We start from the raw sequence: 27,120 nt of genomic DNA on the forward strand, positions 1-27,120 counted from the left end.
TATAAATCCAGACATTTTAATAATCCCTTCATCGTTTCAGAACTTCACAGGAGTGTTCCACGGAAATAAAATCATATAAGATAAAACTACATAAGTTCTTAGGTGTACAGTCTGTTCTTGGGTTGATTGTAACACTACAGCAAAGGATTCGTGCACAATGGTACCGACAAAGTTGGAGATAAAATAAATAAAGCCATGTGTCAACATCATATTTGGAAACAAATAGAGAGAGGCAATGTTCAATAAAAATTTTTAATTACAGGAATACCAAAGAATTTAACCTAAAATGTTCATGAGACAAAATGAAATGCAGAGATCTGGTTTTGCTATATGCCGAAACGAGTGATCTCTGTTTGGGTTCTTATATGATGTGGATGAAATGATCCCACAAAGAAGCAAAACCTTGTCTACATAAAGTCCTTTTGCAGACCAATCAATTTGAAAGCCTTAAAAAGTAACAAAACCACCTGATAGCCAACTTTGTAAATTAGAGAAATACCAATTCAAATATGAGTACTCCAAGGTGTTCGTAGTGGACTCCAGAATATTTTAAAAATTTTGTCCAGTTTTGAGAAGAAACTCATATAACTGAAGGTACCTCTCATTATAAAAAGATTATCTGCAAGGCGATGGCAGGACTATAGAGACGTGGAGGAGAGTAACAGGGTTAGAAAAACATTACCTATTTCCAGGCCAAAATCTGATAAAATCAAGTTCTGAAAGCAAATTTGGGATCAGCAACTCAAGAGCTTTCGATGTGGACCCTTACGAATCTATCTCACGAACATGCAAGCATTTTGATAGGGCCTAATAGATTAATTCGCTGAGAACAAATTTAAAACGTACGTCAAAAGCGGGTTTGCATTAGGTTGCCCGAAATAGAGTTGCCGATTTTCATCGCTGTTTCAAACGTAAATACCTCAGAACAGACTAAAGCTTATTAGTTTAAAAGGAAATCAGAATCGACACACGTTTGTGCCGAAAAACAAGCTTAGATCATTACATCAAATCCTGGTGTTCTGAAGACAACATACTCTTTGAAAGCGGTTTCAGGCTCGATTTGTGAAACGCAGTTCTTGTATGTAGCTGTCGAAGTACTTGAAAGAGGTGTAATCGATGGAAGAGAAGTTTGGCAAGTATGGTGGATGGTGCAGAACTTCGTATCCAAGTCTGTGTAGTCCTTGGAACGTTAGAGATGCGATGGTGGCTGGGAGCTGTAGTCGAGAAGCACTGGACTTTTTTTGCTGTCCCGTGCCGAGAGAATACGTTAAAATTTCTGGTGCATTTCGTCAAATCGCTAAGAACAGATGTCTGCCTCTGTTTCATCCCGATTTAAGAAACTGTGGTGACTCACAACATCCGGATACCTATCATAATCTGAATTGGAACCGAGTTCTTATTACACAGAATGTGTAGAGACCAACTCAATAAGTCAATTTTTCCTCTTCCTGTTTTGTTCATGAGTCTCGTTACCGATTTCTTTGAAATGCCAATTTTTTTCAGATCATGCACCGTTGGGTTATGCACTGACAGTTCTTCACTGACAGCTCGCGAAACGTTGTACGTGGACCAATTTCAGCTATCCCTCCAATTGGTAGTTGTCAACTCCATATCTTGTTCACTGACGCTCTTGTCTCTTGTATTGTCACAGTTCGTTTCAGTCTTTTATGACTTTTCAAAATAGTACTACACTGTACGTTCCTTTATTGCAACCTCCCAAGAATGGTGGACATATTCCGGGTCGTTCCGGCCATAATGCGAAAAAATCGATTCTCCACTCTGATCAGCACCAACAAATGTTTAAGTTTAACTTTGTTATCGACAATGGGTTCCTCCTTATACTTAACGCATCTTGTACTTGACCCAACTTCAACCCCCACTCTGATAAGCATGTCAGCCAATTTCTGTTCTTTTTTTCACAATGAACCCATTTCTGGGCTTTTTTCTACGAGAAGTTCGACTGGAGCGCGCCAGCCTTGTGCGGCGCCGCATATTCCGGGCCGTTTTTTTTACAGCAATTGGGAAGAAATGGACGGAATCACCCTCCTCTTCATAATTTACTATCCCGCATATGAATACTCCATCTGAAATCTGCACCACCTCAGATTCGTGGGGTTCAGATTTCAGATGGACAGATTCAGATTTCCTTATTTAGTCAATATTTTGGGGACAATATATTAGCACTAACCATTGCGAAAAAAAAAAAATAGGGGCACAACCAATTCTTGACTTTGCTCTTCCACCGTTATTATGCGCTACTACGGTTTTGATTTATCCTGGTTCAAACTATAAATCAAAATTTGAACACAGCTATATGCCATTTCCGTCCTAGTTTTTACTGCATATTTCGTCCGATACTAAGATATTTAGGACAATGATATGATCAAGTCTGAACTTCCAATCAAAGTTCAGACAAGTAATTTTGGTAAAACTTCTTTCAAACAACTTTAGTAATTTGCAACAGTGCAGCTCATGTAAGTTTCATGCGCTGCGCTATAACTCACTGCGTGGTTCAGCCTTTCAGAGCGTCCCAGTTAATTCGACTAAGTTTATTACTTGCACTGCGTTCTACCTTTTCTGAATATATCACCTTAAAGGCGTCGTCCATAGGATTTTCGATGTTTCGATCCTTGCACAATATAAAGTTTGGGGTGTAGATTACATTAGGGGAAATTGAGCGTGGCGAAGCTCAACTTCTACTAGTCGTCCTGAAAAAGGCGTGAGTAACGGCCCTAGTTCCTCCGGGGCTGTTAGTACGCGCCACCTTTGCACATGCGTCGTATCCACGAGTGAGCGGTCGAAGATCAATGAGATCTGCTCAGCGGTCTACTCAAGTAAAGGCAGTGAATAGGCTGTTGAGGGAACCGAACCGTGTAAAAGGGTGGCGCGTCCTCACGTACCTCGTAGAAAGTAAGGCCGTTTCCCACATCGTATTTCTCGACGATTAGGGGGCATTGAACGTGACCAGGCTCATAGTCGTAATCCACACACCGTGCTCTATATTGTCCACGAGAAACACACGAAATCCAACTTCGAAGATTTCATGACACGTTCGCTTTAATGCTAATAGGAACCCATTTCAAAAATGGAGTGCGCTTTCTCAGTTAAGGACAACGTTAGGACATACTTCCAATATTTGGGTCCACGAGTAGAAGGTAGAACTCGTAATATAGTTTGTAGGTATCACGTTGGTAACGCGGTCACGGACCACTTGTTCAAAGTGATCACTTTGGAAGTCTCGTAATCCATCTGATTTCTGGATTCGTATGGTTTCACACTTTCGTTGAGATGCTTGCAAATGAAATACGCTCCGAGCTCTGACTACTACTACGAGGATTCAACACCTATAATTTCCCCAAACAATCCTCTTCATTGTGGCGGGTTCCCGGTTCTGCGATGACTGCTAGGAATTTCAAGTCTCAGCAGACCGAATGAACAGATAAGAATACACTCACATTCAACGTAGCAGTCATCATGAGCAGATTCGAAAACAACGATTGTGAGGATTTTCCACGCTCATTGCTAATCCACAGGAATAATTGACTCAGCAATCTAAGACGTTCTGCTTCGATCGTCTTCTTTCCAGTAGACGATAAACCCTCAGCGTCTGGAATAATTAACTAATAAATGTCACAAGCACGAGTACAAGTTTTGAGAAACATGTAAGCAAGCGCATGCTTCTCTGATTATTATGTAATTATGGAAAACAATTCTCGGAAGCTGCTACTTACTTCTCAAAGAGCATTATTACTGAGCTGAGGGGAAAACGACAGTATTTTTTTTTTCAAACTTACGAATGTTATAGATCGCTTAGTAGAGATTTTTTTTTGCTTTATGTGGCAAAAGTGCTTTGACTTGTTAGTTTTATTGAGAATTATTTTTACGGATCAGTAAAATGACGTATCAAGTAGACAAAAAGGAGCATTTTCGTCATAATTTCTTTTTGGAACGCGACGAGTCTATTGAAGCTGAGATCAGTGATATGTATGGACAAGCAGAATGCTTTAAAGTACCAGCCGCCGTTGGTCTTAGGGCTCCAAAAAGAGTGAATTTCAATCTCATAAGACGGATCACACACTGGTCGATCGATTGTCAGTAGCTGAGGAGCGTCAGTAGTCTATTCCGTTCTTCTCCAAAACAAAAACCAACAAATCAATCGAGATCAAGAAAAGACCCTCCACTGCTTGTCTTCCCATCGTCGAATGAGCCTTTCGATGTTTCAAACTGGTTTTTACGACTGTTTTTTTAAAGATGCTTTCTTGTTCTTTTTTAAGTTTTTCATGCTTCCTTCGATACTCTCTCTACGCAGCACAAATCTTAGCTCAGCTGCTGCAACCTTATTACTCGACTAAATGCTGAAGTGAGAAGGTGTCGAAAATGCTCCGTTTTGTCAACTCAGGAATTCCATTTTAGTGATCTCAAAAAACAAGAGTCAATAAAATTAAAAGAAAAGAATAACTGTCGTGTAGAGCAGAAAATTCCTCATCAAATAATATGGAAGTTTTGCCGCTTTTTGTTTACATACGCATCCTTAAAATTAAAAATGTCCATGACTTATACCTCAACCCAATGTAATTTCAAGTGAAGTATTCAAAGATTCAGTTCTTACACTTGGACTCAGTCGAAAATGTCTTTCTTCGTTTTTTTTTTTTTTTTTTTTTGAAATTCAGTTTTACTTTTCTGTGTCGTTTTACGTAGGAAAAATGTTTTTTTTGTTGATCCGCACATTTTCTCCTCTCTCGGCTCCTGTTCCAATATCGCACTCTCTAGCTAGGTAACTTATTCAAGAACTCTGCGGGATTGCTATAGAATACTGAGATAACGAATAAGTAATAAATGATGAATATACGCTCCTGTTGCACCCTTATATCGCAACTTGGATAGAAACCAGCTGCACTTCTCCACGTACCTTGCCTGTACTTGTGCTTAGCTCTCGTCCTTGAAAGTGTAGATAACGAACTCATAATTTCTGCATTGGTGAATTTAAAAGTGCACGACGTTGATCAATTCCTACGCGGATGCGTTCGACTACAACTCTGACTTCGTTTACGGTTGATGAGCGCTGGTGCAGTCCTACAATGACTTGCAGGTGCCAACCGATGTGTAAGGTCAGTCCAGGCAATACTGGTCTATCGATCTCGGAAGGATGAAAGACTTGGTCAATTGGACGGATTCCAACCTACGATCGATTGTATCCACAGCGGAACCGCTAAGCGACGGCGATATATCGCCCCATTTGTGATATTAATAACAATGAAGGTCACTAGCCTTCGAAAATGTTGGTTTATTGTTACTTTTAAATTCAGTCCCAGTTGTTTTGAGCTACAATAGCTATAAAATACACTTCGAAAAACGAATTTGGTGGAACAACCATACTTGGAATTCTTTGCATCATAAATCTGCCGTGGCATAGATATATTTAATAATTCCCGGCAAATAAACATTTTACAAGAAGCACTTTCAAGTTTTTGCACACTAGTAGGAAAAGAATTTTTTCTTAAACGCAGCATACCATGAATCTGACGTGGTGAAAGAATCCGCGAGAAAATCTAAAGTTAGGGCTGTAGATTGCGGGATCAAAAGTGGTTCCGCTCATCCCTCCCTGATCGTCCTAAGAAACGGCGTGGAAGACGACGTCTTTTTAAGACGATTTGAGTTGCAACGCGCCAAATTTGTGGATGCGCAGCCACCAAAAGCGATCGGTCGAAGAACAGTAGTGGATTCTCCCCAGCCTATTCAAGTAAAACCAATGAATAGGCTGGTAAGGGGACCGGAACGCGTGCGTAGAGGAGCGTTCTAACGTACCTCGTAATAACCAAAGTGGTTTCCATGCCATTTCTTACGACTATCAGGGAGGGATGAGTGGAACCACCTCTGATCCCGCAATCTACAACCCCATCTCCAGCTTTTTCCGCGGATTCCCTCAGCACGTCAGATTCGTAGTATGCTGTCTTTAAGCGGAAAGCGGACTATTAGCGGAAACAAGATGTTGAGCTGTGAGACTCCAAATAAATTAGATGAGGAAGAGGCGCAGCAGAACCGAATCAGAGTTAAGCAATAATCAAACAAATTCACCTGGATTGTGCAGCAGAAGCATTTTATACAACACAATATGATGCTGTTTGATTTGTAGCCGCCGCATCAACTTGAAACAGCCTTCAATCAGGATCGTGTACATTTCTTCGCTGAATCGAGATTCAAATACAAGACAGATCACATGAAACTTGCAAAATCACATCTAGCAACCAATAATGAAAAGACTGGACTCTTACGTGTTGTTGATATCGTTCACTTTCTCTATGTATGTTCCATCCGGATAATTTAGTCGATCCACAATAATCGGGTCGCAGTCAGGTTCTTGCTCTAAATTTTTGGAGTCGTTCCATCGACGGATGTAATTGTGACAGTATGAATTCAGTTCTCACAGAATGTGCGACTGTCACCACAATCATCCTGGCCGGTAATGAACAGGCAAAAACAACATTACTCACTTATGACGATGCCACTTCCACTGTCTTCCGGTGATGTGGTGTAATACGCTAGCTGAAGAAGAGGAAATATTGGAGCAAATGCTTTCATTAATGCAAGCTGAAAAATGCAGAAATTTACTTCAACTACATTGCAGTTAATATCAGCCTAAAACTTAACCTTATCATTAAGGAGTAGCCGATCCATAATTGGTAAACACTTCCCCCATTCCATCATTAATGACAAATCCCGCACAAACCATAAACGCAGAGATTCGAGCGTGCATTGCGATGAAAGTGTTGTATTATACTGGAAGGTAATAACAATGTATCCTCAAGGTTTTCTCGCACAATTACGTGGATGTTCCACACAAAGTGCACTCCACAGTGGCGGCATGTTGCAACCGCGTACGAGTACTTCATTGTCATAATGTTGAAAAAGTAGAACGTCATAACCATTGGAATGAGATACTTAGAAGAAGGTTATGACTATATATTATAACTAACATACAGAAACTTGAATATGCTTCTGAAACCGTCTACGGTTCGTGTTCTTATGGTTTTTTTTTAGAAAACATGCCTTCTCTATCCTATTCGTGATGGAAAAATGAAGTGAAATTAAATATCAACAATCCTTTACTTGCAATGTTGAACATTACTTATAATTTCTGTGCGTATATTTTGAAGCACGGCGCAAGGGACAGTCCAACATGACATTCGACCCACCAATATCCCCAGGAAGGCGTGTACCACACAGAATCTAGTGAACAGGAGCCAGTGTACATAAACAACGCCGCAGGCGGACAAATATGGTACTATCCATTGTGTTTCGCTCACTTTCACACGATATATATATATACATGCATATGTATATATACATGTACATGTATATGTATATGTATATGTATATGTATATGTATATGTATATGTATATGTATATATATATATATATATATATATATATATATATGCATATATATATGTATATATATATGTATATATATATGTATGGCGCCGCGTATACGAGTCTGACTGCTACCTGCACGTGATGGCCTTGCTTTAACTAAACTCAATCAGGCGTTCGAGTGTACGCATTGGGAATGTACGAGCTATATAACCTGCACTGTTATATGGCGAAAGATTCCCATATATTGCAAAAAGGTGCTGTCGTCCAGCACATCGCCAAAGCCCATAGCCTGAAAGGTAAACTGCCTGAAGGGAGCATGGAATCTTTGGGAACAACCATTCGTTTCGTCACGCTGAACTGCCGAACACTATCGAGTGAACTCCAACAAGCCGCTCTATCCAGACTTCTGCGATATCTCTGTGTGCCTTTTGCTGCACTGCAGGAAACACGCATGAGAGATCGGCCCGTCGTCAGCATCGGAAATTACACCATATACTGCGGCGATGCTGATGAGAACAAAGTAGGTGGCTGCGCGATAGCTGTGAGGAACGATTACAAGAACCTGGTGGAGGAATTTGGCTCAACGTCGTCTAGATGAGCCTTTCTACGACTGCGGGATCGACGCAAATGCGAAGATGGGACTCAAACAGCAATCCGATGTGCTAGAAAAATGGTATTATCCAGCGGAGCGCACGTCGGACAACGGTGACCGTCTGGTCGACTTGGGCGAACAGACGGCCTCATCATCGCTTCCACATTTAGGAGGAAGCATCGGCGCAATCAGCTCATGTGGCAGGGGTCAACCCTTTTAACGCCTGAAGAGCAGCACAAACGGAAGATGAGGACTCTTAAGCTTCAGCTCGACTACGTTCTAGCGAGCAACATTCCTCAGTCAGATATCCGAAAATCTAGAGCTGTTTGGGACATCGCTTCCGACTCTGACCACCGTCCGGTTCTTCTCAGCTTAGCGGCTACTTGGCTACTTTTGGCCTAGGGTATGCCACAATGAAGATCTTTACACAGAAATTGATGTGGAATACCGGCTGATGACACGTGGAAAATACCACCATCTTGCACCGCCATCGAAAGTGGCTAAAGTAAATCCTCTTCGCTTCTTTGGTCATATATTAAGGAGATCGGCAGATCGCCTTGTTCAACTAGTTCTGAGGAGTTTGCCGGGTTCGAGCTGGAAGAAGCCACCTGGCCGAAAACGGAAGTTCTGGACTGAGGTGGTGAAAGAGGACCTGAGGACACTCGGCATGGATAGGCAGTTCAGGCGAGACGTAAGGTTTCGCAGAATATGGAATAGCGACGAATGGATTGATTCTGTGCAAGCTCTCGCAGAAGATCGAGAAGGTTGGGCACAGCTGTGTTCAATGACAGCACACTTCGGCGAAGATGCGGGTAATCGCGTCAGGCGATGACATCAGCCCGCCGATTAAGTCAAGTAAGTCAGTGTAAAGGGGTTAAAGCTGTATAAAAATACCTTATAGGTTGGCAGACTAATGGTAGCAACACGGCATGCAAGATATTATTTAGCACTACTTAATATCTCGATCTGTTTTCTATCTTCGAATTTGTTATAAATGTTATAATCGTCTTATAACAAGAAGTTCTGTTACAAATGGTGAGCCGCATTCGATAGATGAACTACAACAATTCTTCAGCCTATGCATTCTCACCTTGCATTCAGGACTACATTTTCACCGGCAGTTTTTGTGCTGGCGACTGTATATATTTAATTTCCCGAAGTGTTTCCATACACTGCCCTTTACCTAAGGATATAAGAACCTCTAGTGTGCAGTGCAAAACTATGGTACCGATCTTAATGTTCGGCCCTAGTTACTCATTGAGCATTGGCTTCTTTCTTTTTTTTTCGAACGGGCATGGAAAGCACTCACCATCGGCTGCGAGTTCTCTCTCATCCATTCGTAGTCATCAAAGAGGCACCTAAAGAAAAAAGGTTTTCACGTAGAGAATGCTCACCAATGATGTATAGAAATGGTCATTTTTTTCTTCATGTCCAGCGATTAATTGATTTTTCATCACCAATATGCAATGAATAACCCAACGAAAACGGTTTGCTTACCAACAACACTGTTCTTCATCCGAGAGACATTTAACTACGTTGGAATCACGTTGCAACGAGTCTAATTGCTTCGTGCTCGCTGTTGCCGTTCTTGCACTAAGCGCAATTAAAGGCATCACACCACGAATCTGAGGTGGTACGGATTTCAGGTGTATTGTTCTTATACAGGACAGTAGATTATAGAGAGGAGGTGATTCCGTCCATTTCTTCCTAATTGCCGTAAAAAACGGTCCGGAAGATGCGGCGCGTGCACATGGCTGGCGCACTCCAATCGAACTCGTAGAAAATAGCGCGCCTGATCGCTCGAAGCCGTATCGTCCGAGCCGTTTTTCTACGGCAGTTAGGAAGAAATGGACGGAATTAGCCTTCTCATTCTACGATCTCGTATACGAATACTCCACCTGAAATCCGTACCACCTCGGATTCATGAGGTGATGCCTTTAAACATTGGAGTGTGTGCTTTAGCAACGTACTAGCAATGTAACCTGCACATATATATTGCAAAAAGGTGCTCTCGTTCGACACATCACCCAAGCCTAAACGTAGCACTTCAAATGCATAAAAGGAGCATAGGGCCTTTGGAAACGGCTTTCCGTTTCGTTTCGCTGACCTATCGGACATTGTCAAACGAACTCGAAGAGGAAGCCGTCTCTACAACAACATGGTGAAGAAATTCGGCTCAAAGTAGACCATGTGCGCCTTTCTATCGGATCGTAGCAAATGTAAACTTTGGATTGTAAGTCCAGCAGCTACGGAAACAAGTAGAGCCAATAACAACGATGCCCGTGACGAACTTAATGTGTTGTAGTCCAATATACGCGACCAGTAGGTGGTCAATGCGGTAATCGACATGACTGCGAAGACGGGACTTGAATAGCAATTCGATGTTCTGTTGTAGGAAAATGGTGTTATCCAGTGAAGTACACATTAGAGAGCTGTAATAGCCTGGTCGACTTGAGTGAACAATAAGACCTCATCGCTTCCTCGTCCAAGAGAATTATCGACGCAAGATCAGAAAATGATACTCTGCCAAAGAAAGTCTATCAGTGTTAGAGTACAGGCCAGAGAGAAACTTTATGATGCAGATTCCTCTACAAAATGTATCTAGGTAGGAGCAAAAGAAACGCTCACGGTTCTAATAACGAGAAAGATGTTCGTTTTGAAAGAAGCTAAGGAGCTACGTCGGCAACTGCAATAAGATTGTGAAAATAAATAGATGTGAAGAGCGAAGGTGTTTGAAAAGGCATGGAGAACATGTACCCGAGGAAAGCCTATGCATTACTAAGACAGGATCCCGACAAAACGAAAAGATGTTCGCCACTTCTCAGTACTCTCAGTCCGCTGCCGATGAAGCAACCCTATCAATCTGGAGGGACCACTTCTACACCTTGCTGAACTGGGATTCGCCATCACCTGAATTCAATCAGTACAACGACCGACATACACAGGTCAGGAAAGGACCACCAACCGATTCGGCGCCTTGCTGAATCGGTTGGCGGTCCTTTGCTGACCTGTCGGATGTTTTGTCTGTACCCAGAAGAAGAATGGAAAGTTTGGTAGATATGAAGGAATAGGAGCAAAAATCCTGAAATCTATTTCCTACGCCTGGGATTCGTTAGGTGGCTAAGATCATCCGGTCGACATGGAATGATGAAAGGATGCTTGAGTTGTGAAGACACGTCTTCATAGTTCCCTTCCAGAAGGCGTCGTTCGCGACGGATCCCAGGAACTATAGGGGCATCTTATTGTATGCGTTTGTACAACATTCTAGAGTGGATTATCCTGAACCGACTTGTCAAACGTCGCGCGACAAGTAACCCGGATTTTGTCGTGGCCGATCTATGACTGAACAAGATTTCATGGTCAAGATAGTGGTCGAAGTGAGGTAGCGCCACTCGATGTCTATGCAATTAGTTTTTCTAGACTTCGAAATCTCCTCAAACTCTTCCCAGCGAGGCCGCTTGCACAGCACATTTCGCATCTAGAACTGATGGCATAGCAAAAACATCAAACAAAACGCCGATGATGCTGTCACATTCGTAGGAAGCCGTCCGAAACGTTATCATATAAGTTCAACTTTAACATTCGAAGGTGGATCTCTTGGAGACTTCCAACAGAAAAAAGGGGAGATGGGGAACCGATCGAACTCATAAATTGTTAGCGGGACTGGGCTGAAGAACAACGGCAGCTACGAGTAAGATATACAACAAAGATGCATTAAGGATATTTCAGCAGAAACTCTATGGCAAAGTGTTTGTAGTCGTCTACCATCGCTCATGGTCCAAGTCAACCAGTGAGTCCTACTTATCTGCTACTCGCTCTGTTATTATCTGCGAATCGCATATTTAGGCAGTACACCCTGCGGTGATGGCGAAGATCGGCTGTACGAGAAGTACGCTGCTTGAACGCTTACCCGCCTACTTTTAATACTCATAGCGGAGAGCCTTCGAAGGTGGGGGCCACAGAAAATAGTACTGGCTTCTTGGACCACATTATGAGGAGACAGAAGATCACTTTCTTAGACCTATTGAGAGAAATCTCCCGGATTTAAGACGAAACTACCCGGCTGCAGGAAGACGGAAGTTCTGCACCCAAGCGGCTGAACGAAAACCTGAAAACATGACATGGATGGGCAGTTCCGGCAAGACGTCAGATTTCCCAGGACATAGGGTAGCGACGAATGGACTGATTCTATACAAAGTCCTGTTAAAGATCGAGGTTGGACACAGCTAAGTTCAAGCAGGACACACTCTCGGCGGTGATGCTGGCATTCACGTCGCGCAGGAGATAATATTTGTCTATCGTTTTGATCAAGTAAGTCGAAATTACCTCAATCCGTTTTCAAATTACCTCTACAACGCGTTCTCAGCGACCACTTGTTACCGAGACAGCGAATCAACGCGTCAAGCTAGGTTGCTACAACTGACCAACTTTACTATCCGACGCCGTTGTCAATCCGACCACAAAATAAGACAAGCAAAACATCCCATTTATTTTAGAAGCAGATTGTCCATAACATTTCACGATTGGCCGAATAGCTGATGACTGTGATGGGTGACTAAGAAGTCTTCGCTGACTCTTCTGTTCGAGCGAGGTCTTCTGAGTGCAGGCTATTGCATTTTCAACTGGGTGACACTACAGTTTTGCAACCCTGCTCACCACAGATTGAATATCTAGTCCGAAACGACTGCAGCATCCAATATTGACGTGTGCAAGGACCTCTCTAGAGTAGATCTCATAAGGATTAAGAAGATATGATAGGAAAGTCAGCAAATCGATAGGACAAATACTATCGCTTACGGTAGGTATCATATCTGTGATCAGCATTGAAAGGAAACTTGACTAGCCTTCGCTAGCCCTTGGAAAAAAACAAAAGATGGCTCGATAAAAATAATATTTTCGCCCAAAATTGTTGCTGGTATGTGTAATCAGTACGTGCAAGAACTAAAGTAGGGAAGATTTTGGGGAGCATAGAAAGAAGTGAAGAAAAAGCCGAAATCGATATTTACTTGCAAAGTTTTCAAAATACGCGAAAACCCTGGCTGGGAAAATGTCACTGCTTCTACGTCTATTATAAAAAAAAAAAACGCCGATATAATCGATGAGCGAATGAATACTGTTACATTATGGCCCTATAATCCGCCTAATTTCCGAAGGTCCCTGGTTGGAAAATTTGGGCGAGAACGGTCCATCCGCTGAGATTAGTATACGAAGCATATATATGTACACATATATCTACATAAACTGATTCGTAAAGGTTTTTTTTTGTTATATATGCTATTACAGATACAGGACACTCATGTGAATAATCCTTACAAATAGAAAAACAGAGTGTGGGGCGGGTGTAGTGTGGCGGTTAGAGGTTCCGCTTCCTGCACGATCGATCGGAGGTTCGAATCCGCCCTTGTGCTCACCAAGCCTTTCATTCCTCCGGGGTCAATAAATTGGTGCCAGAGTTGTCTGGGAGGATAAAAACACTGACCTGACACATCAGCTTACCACCGCAAGTCAATGTATAGCCCTGTTACACGTTCGTAAACCTCAAACGATTCTGAATTGAAGTGAACGTGAAGGCGCATCCCAAGCGGATTGATTAACGAGAGACATGTTATCCTTTATAGATTTACAGAGACACACACGTTTCTCATCGTTGTTGTTAGGGTGGAAACCTCATGCAAAGGCAGTGTGAGGACAAAAACCGACGAAGGAGTTTGTTCTGGCTGTACCAGATGCATACGTTTGTTGTGAATGTGTGAGTGTATGCGAAATAATATCTGCTACGTACTTGTCTTGTCTTATACTGCAACATGAATATTATGTAAGCAGAGCTGCTAACAACAGGCGCAAATATATGTTAGACGGCTCGAAAAGTTCTAGTTATAAGCTTGCGCAAAATAACTGATTCCACCATTTAGTGTTCAGATTGGGAATCGAAGTCAGCAGCATTCTCATGGAGTTGTTTTGTTTTATTGCTTTTTTAATAAAACCTAATTAAAATTAATGTAATCATACGAACTGTGGAGAAAAAATTGTCAGAGAAAAAGCCTTTTACACTAGTACTAAGAAGGCAAAATTGATGAGAAAAAATGTTGATGTAGAGAAAGGAATAGTTAACAATTATTTTCACTCGTGAATTTCATTTCACGGACAAAGAAGTCCAAAATAGTTTGAACTTGGAATACGGCTATATACGTACTTATTGTACATGCAGCTCGTAGCAGATGTATGAGGCTCAAACCGACAAGCTCTCCTAATGAGCAACATTTTGTCCTCGAGGCGCATAAGATCATCTACCAGCAGCTTCACGTCGTTCTGGAAAATGAAACTGTAGGCAACAAGAAACATCAATTGAACAAAGAACCTAGACGATACCAAGGATACCTGCGATTCATGGTCGAAAGCTGAACTATCCAACTCAGGAATCACCATCATCGTACTTGATGATGGAGTTGAGGTATTGACGTACGGATCCGAGCTGAATAAATAGTAGTGAATGCTCTGAGCCTTAGAGAATGAAAATATTCGGTTGCCTTTTACATCGCCTTTACATTAAACGTGCTAAACCTTTTAAGAAACAAATCTGTCAATCTTCATCAAATATGAACTATATTGTAGTAGGTGTTATTGAAAGAAGATTGAGATACGTTCGCGTGAATTGCGTTCCCGTGTCCTGCCTATGTTCTCCATTACACCAATCTCATTAATTCTTACAAAACCAATAGCCTCCTACCGCAAATTGCCCAGAAGAAGTTGAAACAGGAGAAGCGGAATATTATTGAAAAGGACCCACCCGGCACTGTTGGGACTTCCAATTTCCTCTTTGAGAGACAGCTCATTCTGTTCTCTCAACCGTCGTTCTTCCTCCTTCTTCTTCTTCAACGCTTTTGTATAACGGATTTTATCACGATCGTGCTGGATGGCTGAAGGGGTCACCGGCATACATTGGAAAATTACAGCGGAATAAAGCAGTATGGATATATATATATATATATATATATATATATATATATATATATATATATATATACAAAAAGTCTAAAGTCCGGCTTTAGCCGGATGTTGGTATATAATAACGCGATTAGTTCGTATGTGTTATTATATACCAACATTCGTATTCGTTCTGCTCGCCTTCACTGATCAGTTAAAATTAACAGTAGTGACATTTTTCCAAATAGAATTGTTTTTCCCATCAATGCGTTCTTCGATTTTTTTTTGCTCGATAATTTAGGCAAATTTCGAAGATAAAAGATTTAATACTTTCTTCCTATGCGTGCCCATTCTACATTTGGAGAACATTCAGACTATGCATATGTATTTCTTCAAAACCTCCACATTTTGGAAATATTATTTATACTATGAGTTTTCTCTTTTTTTTTTCTCAGCAATCACAAAATGATGTGCTAATATGGTATGACGTGAATATCATTGTCATATTGATGAAGATAACGTTTCACATCAAATCATGTAAAGTATTAGCTACTATTTAAGCAATCGTAGCATCTGCTTACAATTTTTGAAGAAATAATGCTATCAACCTGATGTGGTAAAAATGCGGTGGGAATAGACATGTGTGCGATAGAGTACATGGGGGTAAAACACAACAGCTTACACGGCCATAAAATTATTCACAACATTTCGTTTCCCTCTTCACAAATTCACTTGGAGTTATTACAAGGAAATACCGCACCGCGGTCTATCAGTTCGACGCTATGGGACACTTCCGACCCCATTTTATAGCTTTCTGGCGCGGACGCACTAACCCGACGCCGTGAAGCCCATTTTGTAGCTCTTTAGTGCAAGTGCACCTATTTGACGTCGTTGAACACGTCTCACTGCTTTCTGGAATTTCGTTGCACATACAGACTGGCACACACACGTGACAGAATAACCCCGTTATTGAATAGCATGATGGTATCATATATATATATATATATATATATATATATATATATATATATATATATATATATATATATATATATATATATATATATAGTATGTATATATATATACACACGTATATATATATCATATATATATACGGATATATATCCGTAAATATATCCGCATATATATATGGATATATATATATATATATATATATATATAGCGATATAGCGGAAGTGTTCATGACAGCGGGCTGATGGCTGCACCATGAACGCCTCCATTGGCGGTAGGTGGAGTAACTACTACTGGTGGGTAACAGTATAACAATCTATTAACGGCAGAAATGACCAGAAGTGTTATTTTTGTTGATTACTTCCAAAAACGACTTAGACTTCCAAGATTTCATCTTCAACATCCCAACAATCGAACTACGTTACGCACATTGCAGAGAAATGCTGACTCCAAGAACTTCAACAAACAAACCAGCCCATTACTTTGTCTAGTTATTTAGAAAAGGATATTCGTTAACTATCCTCATGCAATTCATTTCCTATGAAATAAGTAAAAACAATACGCAGTTTGTTACTGCGAAGAGGAAAGAGTCCCTGTTATACTTCCGCATTCTCGTTGTTTTTGCAATACCGAAACAATGCTATCCGAAGATGCAGAATCCCCTGTCCGCTCTGTGCTATACTCTCCAGCACGTAGAGGAAGACGACAACTACGACGGCAAAAGCAACAAACATGTGAGGCGAAGCGAGCCGAGCCGTAGGGGCTGCAGTGGTAAACACGCCAACCTTTCTCGATTCTCCTCACATCTCATACACATAACATACATATACATGGACACACCTCTCGCTATACCCACAACAACATCTACGTATAGCGGGTAATCATCGACATCGCAAAGAAACAAAAACATTGGAGCAATACACTACCCAAGATATGCGCATGAAATAATGAAATCACGAAGCATTTTTACTAAAAGTTCGTCCGATTCCAACAAACTTCTGGATAGATTTAATTTCGGCACGATGATAAGTATTGTAAGAAAAATCGGCTTCACATCTTTGACTTCGATCAAAATACGCTTATTAATTGCGCTGCAGAATACACAATCCTCATTTAGTACAATGAAATTAGGTGCGCGCAGCTGGGAATCTGGGTGTTATCTGTGAGCTTTCGTTTACTGTCGAAGTCGGGAGTATAAACTGCCCATAATAAAAGATCGTCTTGCTTTTAAATTAGAGAAGATAAATTTAAACTCAGATACACGAGACAATTAACAAAGAAATGACACATGAGCTCACTCATAAAGACACTCATAATGACAAAGACTGATAACGTATGATCCGATTTCCATTTTTATGATTGATTTCCGTAACGAACATTTAGAAACCTGAGAAGACAATCTAATTATTCCCGCCAAAGATGACAATGTTACAACCGTTCCATAGGTAGCATACTGAAAATCCTAACAAATCAATGAAATCCAAAGTAAAGGCCAGAACTAGTTAGGTTTTTACTAGTTACTACTGCAACTTACTAGTTGGTTTTGTTTACTTGTTATCTTCAGGTACCCTGCAATCATACAAACAAAAAGCACGGTAGGAGATGTACAGTAAAGACACTATCAAACTTATAGATCAAAAGGAGCGAAGGTGAGAGCGAAACAAGACACTACAGAGACGTGCCCAAAGCATCATATGAGAACGGTTAATGGTGAATAGTGAACATTCTTAAAAGGAAAAGAATTTAGTAAACACCAACCTTTTGGATCCATACCCATATCAAAGCACTTCTTCAGGCGGCAACTACGACATACGCATCGAACAGCTTAAAGGTAAACTTCTTACATGAGAACATTCAAGAACGACTTCAAAGCCTTCTACATCTACGTTCATATATTTTATACACAGTGCTCACAATTCTTCTCATTTTCAGAGGATACAGGGAAGTGGATATCACAGAACTAAGAAATAAGTAATTTGAAACAGCAAGATAGCTGATGACTGCAACGTTACATCAATGTGAAGAGATGCAGAAAAGAATGAATGAGGAAATTCAACAATAAAAAGCAGCAAAAATCACAAAGAAACTCACATTTCCCAACAACACAATCGCCGGAGAATTGGCACGTAAACGTTTGTTTGTTCTGCAACAATATCTGTTATTGTTACGAACATCAGTGTATTTGCAGAGAAAAGTAAGCACGTGAAATCTCGCTAGAAAATCTTTTTGTCGCATTCCCCGGCTCTCTTCAGAGATGCATAACTTAGATAATACATAAACTCTAGTGGACAGAACGCTCTTCTCATTAAGACAGAACAACAATGGATGTACCACACATGTTATTCTAAACAATATCCACATCCTGCTGGGTAATGAGTCAAACAAAAAATTAACAATCAAAGTTTTAGAAAAAAAAAACGAGAACAACAAAAAGGAAACCCACCACAAGCGCACGTCGAAAAAAAGTCTTGCACCCGTTGCAACTTGGGACTGAATAATGTATACCACTTGCCAGATCCGCACATACTACACACAGGGTACCTTCAGGGATCTTCTCGCGTTCTAAAGGTTAGAAAAATATGAGATTGATGAAAGCAATTGCAGCTGCGGCTAAGCAGCAGAAATAATTGGAAGGAAATAACTGTAAATAGCCCGATGTAGCGACAAAAAAAGAATAAAAGAGAAAGGGATTTGGATCGGGTATGGCACGAAGATAATTTTTGCTTGAAGTCTCTTGCTGTCAATTGTGCTGCAAAAAAAAAAGAATTGTTATTTGCACTACTTTGCTATGCAGTTCTTCAACGAAGGTGCTTCCAATTCATGTAGAATGGGTAACTGTAAACTGTAATCTCAGATGTCAATGAAAAACATACATCGCTTTAGGAATAGACTAACCAAATAACGGAGTTCAATAAAAAAAGATTTGGGAAACCATTAACATACTTTTATTATGTGGAGAAATTTCGTGATAGAGAACCATAGTAATTGGGGTAGCTAACATTGCTTTTGCAGCAATAGCTGGGCAGACTTTGTTGTGGTGAGGTTCAATAGAGCTAGCAGTAGGCCTGGTGCTGGCAACGACGAAGCGAAACCTCACTTCCCAGTGGTGGGCGGAGCCTCGGCCTTCGGAACACAACAATACCGCCGACTTCAGCGACTGCCAAGGGGTTTTGCAGCATTTCATGACACAAACACAAATAACAAGGACCCATACCTTGGTAGATCAGACTGGGTTCGAATTAATGCCATCTAATTCTACAAATAAAAGAAAAGGAGCGTGAAAACGAAATTTGATCTGAACACGATGCTTTCAGAGAAGCCGAAAATGGCCTGAGATATGGGTTCTCCCCAATCCGCATTTGACAGCTAAGAACGGCCACACGCTCCCGGTACGTTTTTTTTTTGCGCTAAAGTACAGGTCCATTAAAGGCATCACCCCACAAATCTGAGGTGGTACGGATTTCAGGTGGAGTATTCGTATACGGCTTAGTAGATTATGGAGAGAGGAGTGATTCCGTCCATTTCCTCCTAATTGCCGTAAAGAATGGCCCGGAAGATGCTGTGCGTGCACAACGCTGGCGCGCTCCAATCGAACTCATTGTAGAAAATAGCGCGCCGGACCGCTCGAAGCTGTATCTTCCGGGCCGTTTTTTACGGCAATTAGGAAGAACACCCTCCTCTCCTTAATCTACGATCCCGTATACAAATACTCCACCGGAAATCCGTACCACCCCAGATTCGTGGGGTGGTACGGATTTCCGGTGGAGCCTTTAAAGCAGCGATGAGTGTTCGCCCTCTCCGGATATAGAGGCTAAAAAAAACACGGATGAAGCACGGATAAATGCAATATATGAACAAAGACTACAGCCGGTAAAGGTTCATTTCATCGATATTTTTGCAACCTTCATAATTTGGAATGATAAGGGACTTAAGGAGTATGGGGTAAAATGTAGTTTAGTGGAGGGGGCACTTAACCGTGACCGGATTCGACTGCACTCATATTGTGATGAGGGGCGTGCTCGAGTTGCATTTAGAGCGCAAAGACTCAAGAACCTCCATAGAGAAAAGGTTCTCGTCGTTAAACCATTTCATCTGCATAATGTCTGCTGCCAACATGCTGACTCTTCGTTATTTCACTCCAATTTCCAATTGGTCGGAACTCGCAGCGAACTCCAATGAAGAATTTGACGAATGGCTCGCTGACCGTGGATTGCTGTGAAAGCAATGACATTGTCCCAACTGTGGAAATCTCCGCAAAGTCACGAAGCAGGCAAACTAGGACAGCCTTTGCAAGACTAACTCAACACGGCCTCTTTAAGACCTCCAACCTGCGAATACAAATAGAAAATGGGTGAATAAAAGTTGTTGCATGGATGTTAGGTGATCGCTGATTTCTATGGAAGCCATTCCCGGTCGAATTATTTTCTTCGGAAGTAAAACATGATATGACTTACTTACTTCTGGTAAGAATGTTTGGAGATTTGGTAAAGTCAAAGGCAGCGTATCGCAAAATTGACATAGTATGGAAACGCGAGGGAACCCGTAGAGTTCAGGTTCTTGATTACGGAACCCAACCTGGCCCAGCTCAATTCCCCCTAGTCGTACTAAAAAAACGGAATGGGAATCCATTGTTTCCACCTACGAGGTACACTAAAAACGTCCTCTTGTACACGCCTGCTCTTCTCTCAGCGCCTTATTTATTGGTTTTACTTGAATAGGCGGGCGAGGAGGTGTCATTGACCCTCGACCGCCCGCTCGTGGACGCGGCGCGTGCACAAAGGTGGTGCGTTCCAAAATACCACGCAGGAAAAAAAAGCCGTTTTTTTTCCTGCGAGGTAGGTTGAAGGCACCACCTTTGTGCGTTTCAACCACGATTAGGGGAACTTGAGCGCAGCCACGCTGAACCTTGTAATCTATAACCCAAACTCTACGGGTTCCTCGGCGTTCCAGTACTACATCAATTTCATGGTACGTTCCCCTTAAAACAGTAGTAATCCCAGCTCTGTCTACTTTTTTCCTTAGTAGCTTTAGCCTTCATGTCAGAGATGGTGAGATGGTGAGATGAGAGGAATATTTGACAGTTAAGAATGGTTTTGCGCTCTTTGTGCAGGCCGAGTACGCGGCTTATTTACGAGTACAGTTCAGTCCGGTCACAGTTGAGTGCCCAACCCACTTCCCACAACTACACTTTACCCGGAGTATGCTCCCGTTGTACAATGTTTCCATTTTGATTTAATTCCTATCTTGAAGGACAGAAAATATGGAAAGCAAGACAGAACTCTAAATTCTTACAGATGGAACTACTTAAAAACTTACTGCTATTTGGCATTGGGCGACCTTCGAAACGACATATACGCTCAGAGTTTCATTGACCTAAAAGTGGGCATTACCTGGTAACAAGTTACTTCATCACAAAAAAACACAATGCTGCAACCTCAGCTCAAAGCTAAATGACAGCCATTCTTCAAAGGCATCCCCCCCACGAAGCTGGGTGGTGTGGATTTCCGATGGCTAAAGAGTATATGAGGTCGTAGGTTGCAGAAGCGAGTGGGATTACGGTCATTTCCTCCTAATTGCCGCAAAAAAAAACGACCCGGAACGCTCGAAGTTCTATTGGAGCGCCCTACCTTTGTGCACGCGCCGCATCCTTCAGGTCGTTTTTTAACGGCAATTAGGAGGGAATGACCGTTATCCCTCTCGTTTCTGCAATCTACGATCTCGTATAGTCTTTAGCCATCGGAAACCCATACCACCCCGGATTTGTGGGGTGCTGTCTTTAAACGTTGAAAAGTGACTCAGTACTTCTACGATAATATGCGTCATTTTACACCAGAGGCGAAAACTTCACAACAAAGCAAAGTTGCAGTAGATAGTACTAATGAAGCCATACATGTATATTGTGTAGTTAAAGTCAAGAAAGTCTTCCGCAAACTTGCGTTTTCTGATCATCTTGGTCCCGGGCACAAGTGTGTATAGTAACAATATTTCTAGATTTCAATCATTCACACCTTACTGAAGTCTCTTCTACCTTCGTAAGAAAACATGGAATAAATAAGTGAGACTTCTTTAGCTTCGGAAATGAGAGGGCCTCCCTCATTAGCCGCAGAGACTCATTAGCATGGAAAAAAAACCAAAAAAAAAAATAAGAAAGTGATGAGAGATGCAAAGAAGAGTAAAATATAGTGTTGGATTCAGTCAGAGTGAACAACAACAACAGGACAACCGATGAAGAACGTGAAGTTTTTTTTTACTAGCTGTGCCAAACAGATGATGTAACAACAAAATTCCATCTTTTATAATATTATAATGTAACAAATTAAAACGTATAACGTTCGGATCAAAACGCTTGGTGCTATCATGTTCTGATCGAAATACGACCTAGCTAACTTAGTTCATGTCTACCGTCAGAGTGTAGCTAGCGATGGTCCTACCCTGATCGTAGGCTTCAATTCGTCTTATCTTGACTATAATTTGCGAAACACTGGAAATAGTCGGGCTTGAGCCCGTAGCTCGCCAGGGTAAACTGAACACTAGTCTGCAGATGAATTACTTTCTAGTAATATGCAATATTTATTGCTTTCGAAATAGTTTGCAGGAACGAAAAGAAACGCTTCAATCTTGACTTTTTCTGTAATCTTTTTCAAAATCGTTTCCTCCGTCTCAAGCACGCTTTAGTTATAGTATTGTAGTTATTGTAGTTTAGTATGATTTAGTTTCCTCCATCTCAAATTTATTCCCGTAGCTCGTACACTATTCCTTTCAATCGGAGCGAATGAGCCACCTCTGCAAATAGTGGATATCTTCGTTGCTCTGAAAAATGAAATCGTCAGGCAGTGGGGAAATCCAAGTAGACATCAGATCATTAATACTTTATTAGTAAATGAAACACTTGACAAGTTTTTGTCTGAAGTATTAGGTTGCCCCAATAGTTTGGTTTTGTTTGGTATCCTTATATTTTTTAAAATCCGGCGAAAAACCCACTGGTTTTGATGAAAACATTCATCAGGATAATTTTGCAGGATGTTGTCAGCGACGGAAATTTCAAACTATTCGATTGAGATCGGAACAGGTAGAAGCCCTACGAAGCGAGATGTGTAGAATATGTCGGATGCGAAAGACTTTCCAGGCGAAGTTCTTGAATTCTGTCAAGGTTGCAACACGATTTGCGACGTTCAACAGACTGTCACATTATGAAATCACCCGACGTCACCTTACTGTAGCTTTTCTTCTTAGAGAAGTACCTCAAAAGCAACGTATCACAATTTTGACGTGGTGCGGAACTCACAGCGAAAACGTAGTTTGGGTAGAAAATAGATTGCGGAAACGGGCGTGGCTCTGCTTAATTCCCCTAGTAGTCCTAAAAAACGGCGTGAGAAGCGCTTTGGCTCTTACGAGGTACATTAGAACGCGCATCTTTAAACACGCTTGGTGTTACTTGAATAGGCTTGTGGAAAGACCTCACTAATCTTTGAGCGCTCGCTTGTGGACACAATAACGGTTGTAATTGATCTCGTAGGAAAGGGCACCTTCTATGCCGTTTTTTGCGACAGTAAGGAAAAAATGAACGGAACTACGCTGGGTTTCGCAATCTACGACCTGAACCCTACGTTTTCACTGTAGGTTCCGCACAACGTCAAAATCTGATACGCTGCCTCTTAGGCGAACTATGTCGATGAAATCAATTCCTTCCATTATTGACGCAACTGTGTCGTTTTGAGCTCTTTTTTTTTACTTATGGCATTCTTTCGGTGAAAAATTCAAAAGATTCTCGCATTTTTTTCACCTTCAACACCTTTGAACCTACTGAACATTTACTAATAATACTGAATTCTGATATTTGTACAGGAAAACAAAAAATTAGAACAAACGCTAATAGTGGGTGCTCACCAAATAACAGTAGTTTATTTCCGACAATTTTCCGAATCGTTGAAACACCAAGGAAGCACAGTGGAATGCAGTGGAATACAAGTGAATCGTAACAATGGTGGGAAATATTCTTATTTTAGAAAGATAACAGCAAAAGCATTGATTTTCTTCTCGGGTGTGGGCTTAATCTCTCTACTGGAATTGAACACAAGCTTTATGTGAACTCTAACCCATGGGTGGAGAAAATGTACGCAAAAGAGTACTCAAACAAGTTTTGTACCACCAGAAAATAGCGTGGGAGCCGGAGTCAATTTTCCTTCACAGAAATATTCTCCAATTATGCACGAGAGCTTCTTCTGAGGTTTCAAAAAACAACCTATGAATGAATACACAAAAGAGTCCAATGAGGGATTTTTCTAGCATACTGCATTTGCACAATGCAAATACTCAAATGCAATTTTAGAGAAGAAGCAGATTGGAATTTTTCCGAAGTGAAGGAAAGCAACTGCGAGGTGTAGATAACTGTACAATTCATGCCACATTATCTTGTTTCCAACAACTTCCAGGTGAGTCTGATGCTAGCCGCTAACCTTGATCGCAACTCAATTGGGGTGTTTTGTTGCATCCAAAAGAAAACATTTTCGTTTATAGGGCATTTTCAGAAGAACATTCTAACGTATTTTATAAGAGGTTTGCTTCGCCAAATGGTTGAGTTCTTGTTCATGAGACCTCTTTTTTAGAATTTAGATCGGAAACAGACCAAAATTAGGGCTAAATTCCAACCAGTTTTTGGGGGAAAAAAACGGAAGAGATTCTCTCCTACAAAATACTCAAAATCAAAAAGCTTTACTTCAACCATAAGCATAATTCATAAATACATCATAATTAAGAACGACCACAATTAGACACAATTCAAGAACACACACTTTTCACGCACGAGCAAAAATCAGCTTTTTAGCAGGTTTCCCACTCCAGAAAAAAGGAACTTTGTTCTTAAAAAAAACAACTCGATAAAGGGTATAAAAATACCTACATGCAAAAACTCCTCTTTCCAGGTGGTCTGGTTATCTCGAAATCTTTTGGTTGAGGAATAAGTTGTGAGCTTTTTTTTCAAAACGAAAAGAGTACATAAAAATAACAGGTATTTTGAAATAAGTCATATACTAATCGATAGACAATTTCCCATCACACGGCATTTTACTATAACCTTTTTTAATTTTATTAATTCTTGTTTCTTTTTTTTGTTGAGATCAGTAAGGTGTGGTTACAAGCGGACAAAATGGAGCGCTTTCGACACCATTTTTTCATCTAGTAGAGAAGATGAGGTCGCTGATGCTGAAATTGTTGCTGTGTATGGAGAAAACTTGAAAACAGTGATTGCGTTCGTTTGCTCTGCTTTTTTTTTCTTTGAAAACAAAAATACTACAAATTGATCAAGAGTATATTCTCCATTTTTTGTTTTTTTTTTTATAATTTCCAACAACTTGCTCCCACCATTCAATAGTTTTTCTGTGCTTGTTATTATTCTTTTTCATGTTTTCTTTCGTCGTTTCTCATTTATTCCAAATTTTTTAAAAATTTTCCATGCCTTATTCGATACGCTTCATGTGCAACACAAGCCTCACAAGCAGCTTTAGCAGCCTTATCATCTACACTGATTGCAAAAAAACTGAAGATGCCGGAAATGCTCTGTTTTGTTAAAGGCATCACCCCACGAATCTGAGGTGGTGCAGATTTCAGGTGGAGTATTCGTATACGGGCTGGGAGACTACGGAGAGGGAGGTGATTCCGTCCATTTCTTCCTAATTGCCGTAAAAAAACGACCCGGAAGATGCGGCGCCGCAGAAGACTGGCGCGCTACAATCGAACCTCATGTACAAAATGGTGCGCCAAAACGAATGAAGCCGTATCTTCCGGGCCGTTTTTTACGGCAATTAGGAAGAAATGGACGGAATCACCTCCCTCTCCGTAGTCTCCCATCCTGTATACGAATACTCCACCTGGAATCTGCACCACCTCAGATTCGTGGGGTGATGCCTTTAACTTGACACTCTATTTTAATGACTTGTAAGAGCCAGAAGCGAGCAACATTCACGAAATCTAGAAATTTTCCTAGAATTAAAATCTATTCTAGAATTAAAATTAATTAGAATTGTAGAATCTAGAATCAAATGTCATTAAATTCACGTATAAACTGTTGGAAAATATGTAATTTTAATTTGTTAATCTTCTAGGTACAGTTCTAAGATTTTCCTCTGCAACAATTCGGTCCATCAATTATCGAAATCTCGACGTCTTACTGCAACGTTCATGAAACGTTAGGTACTTACGGTCGATTATGTGCAGCCGAATAAGTGCCTGCAGAAAATGCTGTCGGTAGGCCAGGGCAGGCATGTCTTACGCTAACTGTAATCATTAAAAGCAGCATACCACGAAACTGAGGTGGGGCGGATTCCACGTGGAGTATTCGTACACGGGGTCGTAGATTATGGAGACGGGGGTAGTTCCGCTTATCTCTCCCTGCATTATTGCAAACAGCCGCCTCCAGAATGCTGTTTTATACGACGCCACGCTTCATCCCTTGCGCCGCCTCCGCCCTGCGATTCGTCGAAAATCAATTCGAACTGCCCCGATAGGCAGTAAGGGACGCGCGTGCAAGGGTGGCGCGTTGCAGCAGAAGGCATCGTACAAAACAGCGCTCAGGGGTCAGTGATTCAAGGAGAGATGAGCGGAACCACCCCGGTCTCCATGATCTATACGGATACTCCACCTGAAATCCGTACCACCCCAGATTCGTGGTATGCTGCTTTTAAGCCATGCCCGGCCATCATCATGTCACTGAGGGAGTGCGTGTAAAGAGGGTCACGGCGAATTTTCGAGCATACACCGATCATGAATCGGCAGAGCAATTAGCGAAAGCGATGTGGGAAAGAGATTTACCTTCGGTGCTACCTGAATAGCTGACTCTGCTCACCTACCGCTAGACATCATACGCTGTATCACGCTAGGTTATAATTCACGAGGTACTAAATTGTTCTGAAGAATCAGACAGATCCACTGGAATTTTTTTTTTTGATGAGATTATCTCAAATTTGTAACTGTACCAGAGCCAAGAGAAATCCTCATTTAAATAAGAGAGAAAGGTGCATCTAATAGCTCCAAATTACGTATATGAAAATTTTCGGCAAAAACGAAACATTCCTGCCTTGAAAAGTGATGAGAACGAGGTTTATCGTTATCTGTAAGTTTTAAGCTTTTTTGTAGCCTAGTTCATTTGTGGATATATGGGCCCTTTATATCTCTGACCTCTTGTAAGAAAAAGAGTGAATTTGATGAGATTTCTAGACTTCCTAAAAGTAAGATCTGAGCAAAACGCGCTCCAGTTCTCTTAT

The 27,120-nt window shown here is 41.2% G+C and overlaps 1 protein-coding gene across 1 annotated transcript in view; it reads right to left on the reverse strand.

Annotated features, from left to right (window-relative positions):
* RB195_026308 (uncharacterized protein) overlaps nt 1-27,120 on the reverse strand; it is a gene marked incomplete at both ends in the record, with an annotated part of 42,111 nt that overhangs the window by 1,643 nt on the left and 13,348 nt on the right. The window contains 13 exons of the mRNA XM_064214802.1: nt 3,456-3,607; nt 6,076-6,185; nt 6,273-6,363; nt 6,492-6,588; nt 6,649-6,777; nt 9,276-9,324; nt 14,160-14,275; nt 14,345-14,438; nt 14,754-14,883; nt 17,621-17,686; nt 17,954-18,005; nt 18,306-18,424; nt 21,179-21,191. Of these exons, the coding sequence (XP_064070683.1) occupies nt 3,456-3,607; nt 6,076-6,185; nt 6,273-6,363; nt 6,492-6,588; nt 6,649-6,777; nt 9,276-9,324; nt 14,160-14,275; nt 14,345-14,438; nt 14,754-14,883; nt 17,621-17,686; nt 17,954-18,005; nt 18,306-18,424; nt 21,179-21,191 (1,218 nt within the window). Of the gene's footprint in view, nt 1-3,455; nt 3,608-6,075; nt 6,186-6,272; nt 6,364-6,491; nt 6,589-6,648; nt 6,778-9,275; nt 9,325-14,159; nt 14,276-14,344; nt 14,439-14,753; nt 14,884-17,620; nt 17,687-17,953; nt 18,006-18,305; nt 18,425-21,178 lie in introns of the transcript that reaches the window.

Source organism: Necator americanus, chromosome X, assembly GCF_031761385.1.
Source record: "Necator americanus strain Aroian chromosome X, whole genome shotgun sequence".
Lineage (NCBI taxonomy): Eukaryota > Metazoa > Nematoda > Chromadorea > Rhabditida > Ancylostomatidae > Necator > Necator americanus.